Here is a 13,611-nt window from a genome sequence, read left to right on the forward strand (position 1 = left end):
TCACGGTTAATTGCTCCGATAATTACATGAAAGTGCAATTTGCTAAAGCAAATCGTGCAGAAAACCGAATTAACATTTCAATCTCAGACTCGAAAGACTTTTTTTTATTGCTTTATTGTGGTGCACAACAAATGAACAAGCAAACATAATATCAGAACACTGCAACTGAAACAAAGGAAAATATTTTTTTTTTTAAAAAAAAGAAAGAAAATTAAACAGTAATAAGACAATAGCGACCACACAAGGATTACTGGTCATCGTGAACAGGGAAAAGATCAAAAACATATAAAGTTTTTAAGGCTTTTTTATTCTGTGTCCACTTAACTAATGAAAGGTATTGCTTAGATTCATTTTTCAGACTCAAAAGACTTCTTAATAACCTTATAAACCACGCTGTTGCGATTCTTGTAAATAGAAATTACGAGTTAGAGGACGAATTCAAACGAACTGGGATGTGTGAGACTTTTACTATAGTCAAGTCGTAAATTTCCCAGTTCCTACGTGGACGTGGCTGCATCAAACGGTGTTTGCATGGTAACGCAATAGCTATTCTGATTGGTCGGCTTGCCCTTTCAAACATGGCGGACGTATCGACGTAGCTAGCCAGGGCGGCTACTATGGTTGACGTGTATTTAGCAGTGGTATAGTGGTGACGTGTCTTTAACGCGCTCCGCCGGCACATCAACACCCGGAGCACAGGTCTTAGTCTCACACCGATTAACACCACCATGGGGAGTAAGTACCAGTTTATTCACGAGACGAATTATATATTTTTAAATAGATTAAACGACATTTTAGCTAGCCATCTTCAGCTTGGTGTAGCGTGCTGCATTTGGGTCCATTGATTGGATGCTAGCTAGTTAGCCTAACTTCACGAGCTAGTCTGCGTTAGGTGTCAGATTTGAGATGTGCACAGCTAGCTTTTCTTTTCAACCCAGGTTTCTTAATAAAGCTTCGTGTTCTTTGTCTTTAGTACTGATTCAAATGATGCTATTAAAACACTGGCCATGAGAACGAGAAGAGGTTTTTAATACTAGCTAATGTTAGCTAGCTAGCTCGATGAAACGCGTGTTCGTGATGACGCCGCGTTAAAGCTGCTGACTTTCTGTCCGCCGACAAATAAATAAAATAAAATTCCCCCACATCAGGAGGGTTAGGGTTCGATATTTTTTGTTGTTTTAATAAACTAGTTTTAAACTACCTCGGCTTTATGGTTGTTAGGATGGGATTCTAAAAGGAAAAAAAGCTACACAACGACTGTGATTCAAATGAAAATCTGACATTTCTTTCTTTCCTAAGCATCCGGTCCTTTACTGTTACAGAGAGAAATTATTTTATTTACAGTAGTGTTTAGAATGGACCATTAATTTGTTCTAATCGGATAAGTTAGAGGTGTGTGGATTTATTTTATTTATTTCATTTTTATTATGGAGGTTTGTGAAGGTTTTTTGTATATTGAGACTAAAATATACATCAAATCTTCCATTTTTTTTTTGAAAATTTTTCCCCCTCAAAAGAAAAGTTTGTTTGCAGTGATATCAGATTAGTTTCTCGTTTTCCTAAAAAAGAAAAAGAAATTTGCTTATGTGTACATAATCGTCTTCTGTTTTTTTCCCCCCCAAGCTTATTTTAAATATTTTATTTATTTTTATTTATTTCTTGAACTTATTTATTTATTTTTTTTGCAATGGTCCCTACCATCAGGACTAGGATGTAAAAAAAAAAAAAATCTTATGCGTACATAATAATGTTCTGTTTTCACATCCGTATTATTTAGAATTTTATTTATTAATTTATTTATTTTGCAAAGGTCCCTTCAGGGTCTGTGTAGCATCAGGACTGGGATCCTGTGACAAAAAAAGAAAAGGAAAAAAAGTTGCATGTGTGGGAAGTTTTTCCATTTCCTCTTTTTTTTTTTTTTTTTTTTTTTTAGTTGTGAATGAGTGTAAGCCGTCAGATATGAAGGTCGGAGGATAATCGGTACCTTTATAACCTTCGTTTGCCGCAACGTTTCAAAGAGCCGGAAAGAAAATAAACACCAGGCGGAAATGATGCAGGTTGAAGCGTCTTACATTTTTTTCTCTTGTGCATTAGAGACTTTTCAGTTTGGATGACCGTCTTTTGGGAATCGACTGAAAATGATGATCCGGACGCAGAGCCTTTTTTAGACGAATACGTCGTTTATTTTTATCTAATTTATCCGGATTGATGTAGACGTAGCCTCGGTCATCCTGAGTAACTGCCTGGTCAGGACCACAGGGATTGTTTATATATATTCGGATATCATGTGTACATCCAGATGTAGCTTCAAATCCTTAACGAGCAATCCAGGGTCATTACTGATGAGGGAAAGCTCCTTGTGATGACATGAGGAAGGATTCGGGGAAACTGAGTCTGTAATTTTGTACTCAAGGAGGATGTGAACCACATGAGACAGGCAGCTGATAGAATAAATCTGTATTTTGGTGAAAAATGCTAAGGTTATATACACTGAGACTGACAGTTTAGTCTTCCTATCATGCTTCTTACTCTGAACTCAACACTGTTTATTTTCAGTCAAGTTTTTGGAGGTCATCAAGCCGTTCTGTGCGGTTTTACCCGAGATCCAAAAACCAGAAAGGAAGGTCTGTATATCATTCCTCTTCCATGTGATATAGAGGGTTATTCTGTCGTTCTGCCTTATTGAAAATCTGTTGTTCTTCAGATCCAATTCAGAGAAAAAGTGCTATGGACAGCCATCACCTTGTTCATCTTTCTCGTCTGCTGCCAGGTATGTATAGAAATCAGTCTTATGTAACACTTAATGAATGTACACACAAACCATCTCGGTGTCCTTGGTGTCCATGGAAATGCCTAGAATCTTTGGAGAGAAAAAAAAATCAGCAGCAGAAGTCTGACTTCTGGACTCTTCAAGGCTAAATAACAACAACTAAAAGCACGCAGTTCATCCATGTCGATTTTTCGATTCTGATTGGTCGAAAGGAGTATGTTTGCTTGTTTGTTTTTTATAACGGTCCCTTCTCATGTGGTGAGTTTATCTGCGTGGAGAAATTTATTTAACGTGTATTTAACAAGTCTCCAGTGTCGGGCTGTGAGGCTGCAGCTTTACGTTTTCAGGACAGGAGTTTATGTATGGTGCTTTCTCAGTAACATGACAAGCTGTGTAAAAGACTTCAGGATGTGTGTGTGGTTTTTTAGTGTTTAAGATCTATCTCTCTCACTCTCACACACACACACATGCGCTCTCTCTCTCTCGCTCTCTCATTCTCTCTCACTCACATGTGCGCTCTCTCTCTCTCTCTCACACTCTCTCTCTCTCACTCACTCACACACATATGCGCTCTCTCTCTCTCTAGATCCCTCTGTTTGGGATCATGTCTTCAGACTCAGCAGATCCCTTCTACTGGATGAGAGTCATTCTGGCATCCAACAGAGGTCAGTTTCCACATATATCCTCATCACATTATTACATGGTTAACAATCTAAATTTCACAGCAGCACAAAGATCGTGTGTTTGTTTATAAGGTCACACCCTTTGTGTTTGTCTCAGAGATGAGTGTTAATTGTAGGAGTTGTTTAATAGATGGTGATGGTGTTTATTGTGATGTGTTACAGGTACTCTGATGGAGCTAGGTATCTCCCCCATCGTGACCTCAGGCCTCATCATGCAGCTGCTGGCTGGAGCTAAAATCATTGAGGTTGGAGACACCCCTAAAGACAGAGCGCTGTTTAACGGAGCACAGAAACGTAAGCATTTTACTTTCTTTGTAATATTTTTTTTTCCCCCTTCCATTTCGCTCCTAGCCAATTCTCACTCATCAGCCTGACATCTGAAGCCAGTAGCCCTATTTGGATCTGATTAGTTTATCAAGGAAATGTCCGTAATATTTTTTTCTCCATGATGATAAAACTCATTAAACTTGCGACACAAGGAGCACGTTTCTACGAGTAACATCAGGCAGCCTTTTTCCCTCCAGGCTTGTGTATCTGGTGTAAGTCTCTGTGATTGACAGTGAAGTGTATGCCCCACCCATACTAGCTATAGCGATTTTGGGAATGGCTCTTGCGATTTTTAACATAATGGAGGCAACACATGTCTTTCCTTCACACAGATCTGCCTATAGAAAAGGATATACCTGTAACTGCAGTGCTAACTGAATATTTTTGTGTTTCTAGTGTTTGGGATGATCATCACTATCGGCCAGGCGATAGTGTACGTGATGACCGGCATGTACGGAGACCCATCAGAGATGGGAGCTGGGATCTGTCTCCTCATCATCATTCAGGTAAATGATGTGACCAAATGATCTGATTTATGAGCTCTTAAGATTAAGTGTGCTCATGATATTTTACTAAGACTAAGCTGAATAATTGCACTGGTCATTGTATTAGTGATTTCTTCTCAGTATGTATAATGGAGTGTGTGAAAGTGGCTGACCTGAGCACACGGCAGTACCAGCGAGTCGTAAAATCAAAGGAGAAGTACCATGTACTACATAACAGCTTTCTTTTCTCTTGCTCACCAAGATGTAGATGTTCCTCATGAGTCAAATTCATTTTTACGGCTTTGGAAGCAGGAATACAATGCATCTATTTCTCAGGTTATTAAGGGTTTTCCGTAGTTAATCCCATTTGAGAGAAAAATTCAAATCAGTCCTGACCTCAACCCCATAGAACACCTTTGGGATGAATTAGAGCGGAGACTGTGAGCCAGGCCAAAACTGGGATGTCTGTCTTTACGTGCACATGAATGTAATATGGAGTTGTCCCGCCCCTTTACAGCTATAACAGCTTCAACTCTTCTGGGAAGGCTTTCCACAAGGTTTAGGAGTGTGTTTATGGGAATTTTTGACCTTTCCTCTAGAAGCACATTTGTGAGGTCAGGCACTGATGTTGGACAAGAAGGTCTGGTTCGCAGTCTCTGCTCTAATTCATCCTAAAGGTCTTTAAAGCCTCGTTCACACTACAGGATTTTAAGCCCGATTTGCAAATTAACGAGCTTGCCGACAGATCGGTCCGTGATCGTGGGAAAATCAGCGGGTGATCAGCACTCGGCAATCTTTTTGTGAACTTCAAAGAGGCTCGCTGACGCGTCGCTGACACCTCGCAGACAAAATCCAGATATCTGGCATATTAAATATCTGGGACGGTCGGCCGACTCCACATCACGTGGTGTCAATTGTAGCTACGCCCTCCAGCCAATGAGCTGGAGCTCAACGACCTCCTGCCAAATTGTGATGGCTAGACCACTGGATCAGAGCATCTCCAAAACTGCAGCTCTTGTGGGGTGTTCCCGGTCTGCAGTGGTCAGTATCTATTAAAAGCGGTCCAAGGAAGGAACAGTGGTGAAGCGGCGACAGGGTCATGGGCGGCCAAGGCTCAATTGGGGAGTGAAGGCTGGCCCGTGTGATCCGATCCAACAGACGAGATACTGTTGCTCAAACTGCTGAAGAAGTTAATGTTAATGCTGGTTCTGAAAGAATACACAGTGCATGAAGGGTCAGGGCTGTTTTGGCAGCAAAAGAGGGACCAATACAATATTAGGCAGGTGGTCATAATGTTATGCCTGGTCTGTGTGTGTGTGTGTGTGTATATATATATATATATATATATATATATATATACATATATATATATATATATATATATATATATATATATATATATATATATTAAATTTTTTTTTTTTTGTTAACTTTTTCCTTCATTCTTGTTTAACTAATATTAGCATGGCATTCATGCTGAAGTCCTTGAGAAGTTTACACTGTGGTTGGTCTCCCCTGAATGCACTATTAATACATCACTGCCACCTTCTGGATGGATTTTAAACCTTCAAACATACATCAAAGTTTGGTCAATTATTAAAACATGTCAACAAGAGGACCTGTATTCAGGTTCTTATTGAAGGTATTCAAAGCTTGTAAAATGCTGTAAGGACCAGCTTTACTTTCTAGACCTGTAATGTTCCAGTGTAATTATTTTTATTGTTACAGTTGAACAATATTGATTGTTACGGTCTCAAAAAAATTCTCTTCTGGTGTAACGACTGAATAGAAAGCAGGTTTGATGGAGTGTGTGTGTGTTTGTACAGCTGTTTGTGGCTGGTCTGATCGTGCTGCTGCTGGACGAACTGCTTCAGAAAGGATATGGTTTGGGCTCGGGCATCTCCCTCTTCATCGCCACCAACATCTGTGAGACCATCGTATGGAAAGCCTTCAGTCCAACCACAGTGAACACAGGCAGAGGTACACGCTCTCAGTACAGGTCCAGATCTTACAGTAATGGTGTAATGATCGTAATAATCAGCCACCCTTTCACCAATCTCCTGGGTTATGGTTTATTACGTGTATTACAAGGATCATCTTCATAAAAACACACTCCAGTGATAAAACAAACCCACAGAGGTTAAAGACTGTAATCAATGACTTGCTATGTCAGTAAACAAACACTCACTAGGTATGCTGTAACTGGAACATAACCAGGCTGGTCTGAAGACCCCAAGTTATGGTTACTACCCCAAAGTTGATTTGGGATGTGGTAGGTTAGTGGTTAAGGAGCTGGAATACTGAGCAGAATGTTACCTGACCCTCAGTTGTGAAATTATAGAGATAAAATGTAAGTCGCTCTGGTTAAAGGTGTCTGCCAAATGCCGTAAATGTAAATGTAATGTGATCTTACCAGCATAACAGCAAGCCCTGAACCCTGTCCTTTATTCCTCTTCCTCATTATAGCTTCATTCTCTAATCGAGTATTGATAGGAATGTTAATATGATAGAAAGTTACCTAGAAACCAAACGTTTCCAAAGGCTGGAAAGTTTATCGTTCCAGATGGTTACAAAAGAGCTGGAGACTCCTTCCATAAACATTACAAATGTGTTTACATGGAGCATCTGCCATGGAAGTGTCTGTGGTGGTTGCGTTACTATAGAAACGATTAACAAATATTGGAGCGGGCGCATTAACGTAAACCTGCAATTTGAAGCCGCACCCTGTCAACCCCCAACGGCCGAGAATTAAACAGCGCTGTGTGATCTGATCCATGTTTGTGATTCTGTTCCCAGGCACCGAGTTCGAGGGCGCCATCATTGCTCTGTTCCACTTGTTGGCCACTCGGACTGATAAAGTGCGTGCTCTGAGGGAGGCCTTCTACAGACAGAACCTCCCCAACCTCATGAACCTCATCGCCACCGTCTTCGTCTTCGCCGTGGTCATATATTTCCAGGTGAGCGACATGTAACCAGGCACAAGAAGGTGCAAATGAATAGAACGTGTGATGAAAATGACTGACCGGTTATTCCTCAATCTCAGGGCTTCAGAGTGGATCTGCCTATCAAGTCTGCACGTTACCGTGGCCAGTACAACACCTATCCCATCAAGCTTTTCTACACCTCTAATATTCCCATCATCCTCCAGTCTGCACTGGTGTCCAACCTCTACGTCATCTCTCAGATGCTCTCCACTCGCTTTAGCGGCAACTTCCTGGTTAACCTGCTGGGAACCTGGTCTGTAAGTTACAGTTAGGGAACTAAACTGGTATATATATTGTTCTTTAACATAGCTCCGATGTGGTTATAGTAACACAGTTCAGCTGTGATGAATGTCAGGGCTTCTCAAACGTTCCCTGGGTTGTTGGGAATCCTGGGTTATCTTGCAGTGTGAAAACCTTAAGTATTGTTTGGGATTAAGAAGCTTAGTCTGTTCATCACGACCTGTTTATATGCAGCATGTCACGTATATTTGGGCCAAACATGCTGTTCCATTCTTCCCTAACCCTTCTTCCCCCACCCATATTTAACCCCTTATTTATGTTTCTTGGTAATAATTCAAGTTCTGTTTAAATAATGAACATGAGGCAGTAAATTGAAAGGAAGGATGTTGCATTTTTCCCCCAACATCAAACTTACATTACGATTAAAATTACCTTTAATTTAGTGTCTTGTACAGCTAAATAGAAGACACACAATTTAAATACATGTATATGTTTATGATTAGTCCACACACAATGAGCTCACCATCTCTGTTTTTTTTTTGATAAACAAAAATGTATTGTTTTTCTGTTTAATAGGACACCTCAACCGGTGGTCCAGCTCGTGCCTACCCTGTAGGAGGTCTCTGTTACTATCTCTCACCTCCCGAGTCATTTGGTTCGGTGTTAGACGATCCGGTCCATGCCATCATCTACATCGTCTTCATGCTGGGCTCCTGTGCCTTCTTCTCCAAGACGTGGATCGAAGTGTCAGGATCATCAGCCAAAGATGTACGCTTCACTTTCATTTTCACTTTATTATTATTATTATTATTATTATTATTATTATTGTGATTATTTTTAAGTTTGGAGCAATACTGATTCACTGTGAGGTTTTGAAGATGTGATGGAAGACAACATGTTTGTGCTTCAGGTGGCTAAACAGCTTAAGGAGCAGCAGATGGTGATGAGGGGACACAGGGAGACGTCCATGGTGCACGAACTCAACAGGTCTGCTTCAATCATCCTTTTTTTTAAATAAATAAATTAAAAAAAAAAAATGCATATAGCCATAACATTATGACCAGTGAGAGGTGAAGTGAATAAGGCTGATGGTCTCCTCATCATGGTACCTGTTAGTGGGTGGGATATATTAGGCAGCAAGTGAACATTTTGTCCTCAAAGTTGATGTGTTAGAAGCAGGAAAAATGGGATTTGATGAAGGGCCAAATTGTGATAGCTAGATGACTGGATCAGAGCATCTCCAAAACTGCAGCTCTTGTGGTGTTTTCCTGGTCTGCAGTGGTCAGTATCTATCAAAAGTATCCTTTAAGTCCTGTAAGTTGCGAGGTGGGACCCATGGAGGACCCTTAAAAGATCTGCTGCTAACATCTTGGTGCCAGATCCCACAGCACATCTTCAGGGATCTAGCAGAGTCCATGCCTCGATGAGGCAGGGCAGTTTTTGCAGCAAAAGGAGGGCCAACACGATATTAGGCAGGTGGTATAATGTTATGCCTGGTCAGTGTGTGTGTGTGTGTGTGTATGTGTATATATATATATATATATGTATGTGTATGTATATATACACTATATTGCCAAAAGTATTCGCTCACCCATCCAAATAATCAGAATCAGGTGTTCCAATCACTTCCATGGCCACAGGTGTATAAAATCAAGCACCTAGGCATGCAGACTGTTTTTACAAACATTTGTGAAAGAATGGGTCGCTCTCAGGAGCTCAGTGAATTCCAGCGTGGAACTGTGATAGGATGCCACCTGTGCAACAAATCCAGTCGTGAAATTTCCTCGCTCCTAAATATTCCACAGTCAACTGTCAGCTGTATTATAAGAACGTGGAAGTGTTTGGGAACGACAGCAACTCAGCCACGAAGTGGTAGGCCACGTAAACTGACGGAGCGGGGTCAGCGGATGCTGAGGCGCATAGTGCGAAGAGGTCGCCAACTTTCTGCAGAGTCAATCGCTACAGACCTCCAAACTTCATGTGGCCTTCAGATTAGCTCAAGAACAGTGCGCAGAGAGCTTCATGGAATGGGTTTCCATGGCCGAGCAGCTGCATCCAAGCCATACATCACCAAGTGCAATGCAAAGCGTCGGATGCAGTGGTGTAAAGCACGCCGCCACTGGACTCTAGAGCAGTGGAGACGCGTTCTCTGGAGTGACGAATCGCGCTTCTCCATCTGGCAATCTGATGGACGAGTCTGGGTTTGGCGGTTGCCAGGAGAACGGTACTTGTCTGACTGCATTGTGCCAAGTGTAAAGTTTGGTGGAGGGGGGATTATGGTGTGGGGTTGTTTTTCAGGAGCTGGGCTTGGCCCCTTAGTTCCAGTGAAAGGAACTCTGAATGCTTCAGCATACCAAGACATTTTGGACAATTCCATGCTCCCAACTTTGTGGGAACAGTTTGGAGCTGGCCCCTTCCTCTTCCAACATGACTGTGCACCAGTGACCAAAGCAAGGTCCATAAAGACATGGATGACAGAGTCTGGTGTGGATGAACTTGACTGGCCTGCACAGAGTCCTGACCTCAACCCGATAGAACACCTTTGGGATGAATTAGAGCGGAGACTGAGAGCCAGGCCTTCTCGTCCAACATCAGTGTGTGACCTCACAAATGCGCTTCTGGAAGAATGGTCAAAAATTCCCATAAACACACTCCTAAACCTTGTGGACAGCCTTCCCAGAAGAGTTGAAGCTGTTATAGCTGCAAAGGGTGGACCGACGTCATATTGAACCCTATGGATTAGGAATGGGATGTCACTTAAGTTCATATGCGAGTCAAGGCAGGTGAGCGAATACTTTTGGCAATATAGTGTGTATATATATATATATATATTTGTGTGTGTGTATATACCACAGCACTCTTGAATTCTGATTGGTCAAAGTTATTGATCACACTTTTTGCTTTCCCTTCACATTAAGCTGTAATTTTGTTTCATTGGCGTCAAGTGATTGTGAAAAAAGAGGCTGATGACCTCAGTGTTGGAGGAAAATAATCCCATGTCCCTGATGATTTTTTTATTATAACAGCATACATACAGATTTTTATTCCCTACTTGTATTTACATTGTTATTGATTGATCAGAATCTAACCGTTTCACTTCCGTGTGTGTTTCATGTGAGCAGGTATATCCCCACAGCTGCTGCATTCGGTGGCCTGTGCATCGGCGGTCTCTCGGTCATGGCTGACTTTCTGGGAGCGATCGGCTCAGGAACTGGGATCTTACTGGCCGTCACCATCATCTACCAGTATTTCGAGATCTTCGTTAAAGAGCAGAGCGAAGTCGGCAGCATGGGGGCGCTACTCTTCTAAACCTCCCGCGACACGGACACGCGCGTACGCCGAGACACACCCTAATCAAACACTTTTATTATTTTTATGAGTGTTATTACTATTATTTTATATATTTGTTGGTACAGTGAGTTGAAGTGGTCCATTCTGAACAGCCAGGTTTGGCTTTGAGATGCTGTTTGTTGGAAAGGAGAGAGAGAGAGATATTTATGATGTTTAGTGATGAGTAAAGCTAGACTCTGTGAGCTCTGAAGATAGTTGATGGGTGAAACCTTTATTTCACTTTTTTCCACACTTTTAGTCGCCCCCCCACCCCACCCCGCTGCTTGCTGCTCGACTGTGTTCAGTGTAGTGATGGCAGTTGCTCACTTCTCCGTCATGCCCACTCTTTCATTTTAAGGTGCAGTGTTGCGTGTTTACGCCACGTTCATCGTTCTTGGCTGCTGTCAGTATGACGCCACGGGAAGATTCACTCTCGCAGGATTATCAGACATTCAGTTGCGACGTCAAATCCGACCACATGCATTTCGTGTATCGTAGGGTTTTTTTTTGTTTTTTGTTTAAGGTGGTGTTCTCCAAACTGGAAGCTGTCTAAATATATAGTTCAATCATCCACGGACAAATAACTTCTTGGGTTTTTGTTTTCAAACCTCTGTTTGACTGTGTGTCTGTATATATGATGAAATGTGCCACCATGTAACAAATTCTTTTTCTTTTTTTTTTCCCAATATGTAAAAAGAAATGCTAAAAACATCCGTCTTTCGGGAAAGAGTGCTCATTCTCAGTAAAAGCTCTTTTTTGTGTAAAGCTGTTTTGTGTTTCTCTTCTCTGTCTAGGAGAACCCTTTAAGGTTCTGTGTTTGAGGCTTCATTTTACACTACAATAGAATAACGGATTTTTTGTATTACAAAGAAAATAATAAGCGATATTTGATTTTAGGTTTGTGTCAAATACATACACTGATCAGGTGTAACACTGTGAGCACTGAGAGGTGAAGTGAATAAGGCTGATGATCTCCTCATCATGGCACCTGTTAGTGGGTGGGATATATTAGGCAGCTAATGAACATTTTGTCCTCAAAGTTAAATGGACAAGTCTAAGGATTTGAGCGAGTTTGACGAAGGACCAAATTGTGATGGCTAGACCACTGGATCAGAGCATTTCCAAAACTGCAGCTCTTGTGGGTGTTCCTGGTCTGCAGTGGTCAGTATCCATCAAAAGTGGTCCATGGAAGGAACAGTGGTGAACCAGAGACAGGGTCATGGACGACCAAGGCTCATTGATGCACGTGGGGAGCGAAGGCTGGCCCGTGTGATCCGATCCAACAGACAAGTTACTGTTGCTCAAATTGCTGAAGAAGTTAATGCTGGTTCTGATAGAAAGGGGGTCAGAATACACAGTGCAGGATGGGTCTGGGCTGTTTCAGCAGCAAAAGGGGGAGCAACACAATATTAGGCAGGTGGTCATAATGTTATGCCTGGTCATTGTATATGCACTCTTTATAAAAGGTTCTATTATGGGGAAACACTTTGTTATAGGGCTTTCAAAAGGTTCCCCACTGAATCAGCACTGGTTCTTATCAGAATCATGTTTAATGGACGGGCAGATGGATGGATGGACAGATGAATAGATGGACGGATGAATGGATGAATAGCTGGATGGATGGAAAGGTAGTCGGATGAATGGATGGATGGATGGACGTATGGATGATCGGTAACAGATGAGTTTGTACCTAAAAGCTGTTGCCCTGAGGTGGTGATCTGTTTATAGAAGATGGTCAGGTCCACACAATTATTTATTTTGGCCCTGATAAATAAAAGGATGCTATGCTCTCATCATCGTGGCCCGGGTTCAATTCCAGGGCAGGGAACCCACCCATCCACTGGGGTTTGATTCTCTGTATCGATCCCAAGCCTGGATAAAATGGGAAGGTCGTGTCAGAAGGGCATCCAGAGTAAAACCTGTGGCAAAAGATCACATATGTGGATTGGATGATCTGTTGTGATGACCCCGAGCAGAGAGTAGCCCAAATGCTCCCTGCTTTTCCGCATGATTGTACATTTGAATGATTTCTGGATTCTTAGCCAAATTCTGAACTCTGAAAACTGGTTCCTGCTTTTTTTTTCTTTCTTTTTTTTATTTTCATGTATTGCAACCTGAAGTGTGTGTTTTCTTTGCTATGGAATCGCTATTGAACCTACTGCAGTGATTACTAATAACAGGTAAGATCAGAAACTTAACCAATATAAAATATTAGTATTATAAGCTCTTGTATCATATTTGAATACCTGGCAACATCCCGAAGTGGAGATATAACTGCTAATCTACTCGAGTGATTAATCATGGTGCTTGTTCACTCCTTTTATTAGAGTACTTTTAACACTGTGCCTCAGATGTGTACTACTACATTCTGTACACATGACAGATTAAAAGCCGTGAAACCGTGTTAAAGCTGTGTTGGTGCCAGGTGAAGATTTTCACAAAAATGTGGATGGGGTGTTAAGAAAGTGAGGACTATTTTTTTTGAAAAACAATGTTATAGTTTTACTAAATTTCAGGGTCAAAGTATCAGGGAGTGAGAATTCATTCTTGAATAAATTCCCATTGTTAAAAAATTAATAGGATTTCACCAACGTTACGTAATTGGCACACATTCGTTTATTTATTGAACCGATAAAAATGGAAAACAACCCCAAAATTCAATCCTATAAATTTACCACCCATTGTATATAAGGAATATTTTATTTATATTTCATTTATATTTATTTCTCTTGTAATCTGAAGCAGTGTCTGGCAAAAGTATTTCCTTCAGGATTAATAAAGTTCTGTCTTGT

The 13,611-nt window shown here is 41.3% G+C and overlaps 1 protein-coding gene across 1 annotated transcript; it reads left to right on the forward strand.

Moving 5' to 3' along the window:
- The first annotated feature begins 584 nt into the window (after positions 1–584).
- sec61a1a (SEC61 translocon subunit alpha 1a) lies at positions 585–11,584 on the forward strand. Its single transcript, XM_058403059.1, has 12 exons — positions 585–735; positions 2,557–2,624; positions 2,705–2,770; positions 3,357–3,435; positions 3,616–3,747; positions 4,177–4,286; positions 6,092–6,245; positions 7,062–7,222; positions 7,309–7,506; positions 8,066–8,257; positions 8,400–8,476; positions 10,612–11,584. Exons 1-12 carry the CDS (start codon positions 729–731, stop codon positions 10,796–10,798), a joined length of 1,431 nt encoding a protein of 476 aa, XP_058259042.1. The 5' UTR covers positions 585–728; the 3' UTR covers positions 10,799–11,584.
- Positions 11,585–13,611: the final 2,027 nt, after the last annotated feature.

The sequence above is a fragment of the Hemibagrus wyckioides genome, linkage group LG11 (assembly GCF_019097595.1).
Source record: "Hemibagrus wyckioides isolate EC202008001 linkage group LG11, SWU_Hwy_1.0, whole genome shotgun sequence".
In the NCBI taxonomy this organism is placed as follows: Eukaryota; Metazoa; Chordata; class Actinopteri; order Siluriformes; family Bagridae; genus Hemibagrus; species Hemibagrus wyckioides.

What these genes read in the sequence shown, in the direction of transcription:
- sec61a1a (XM_058403059.1), top strand. An exon ending in CATTCTGGCATCCAACAGAG is followed by an intron (nt 3,436 to 3,615) that starts GTCAGTTTCCAC and finishes GATGTGTTACAG; the next exon opens with GTACTCTGATGGAGCTAGGT. An exon ending in GTCTCCTCATCATCATTCAG is followed by an intron (nt 4,287 to 6,091) that starts GTAAATGATGTG and finishes GTGTTTGTACAG; the next exon opens with CTGTTTGTGGCTGGTCTGAT.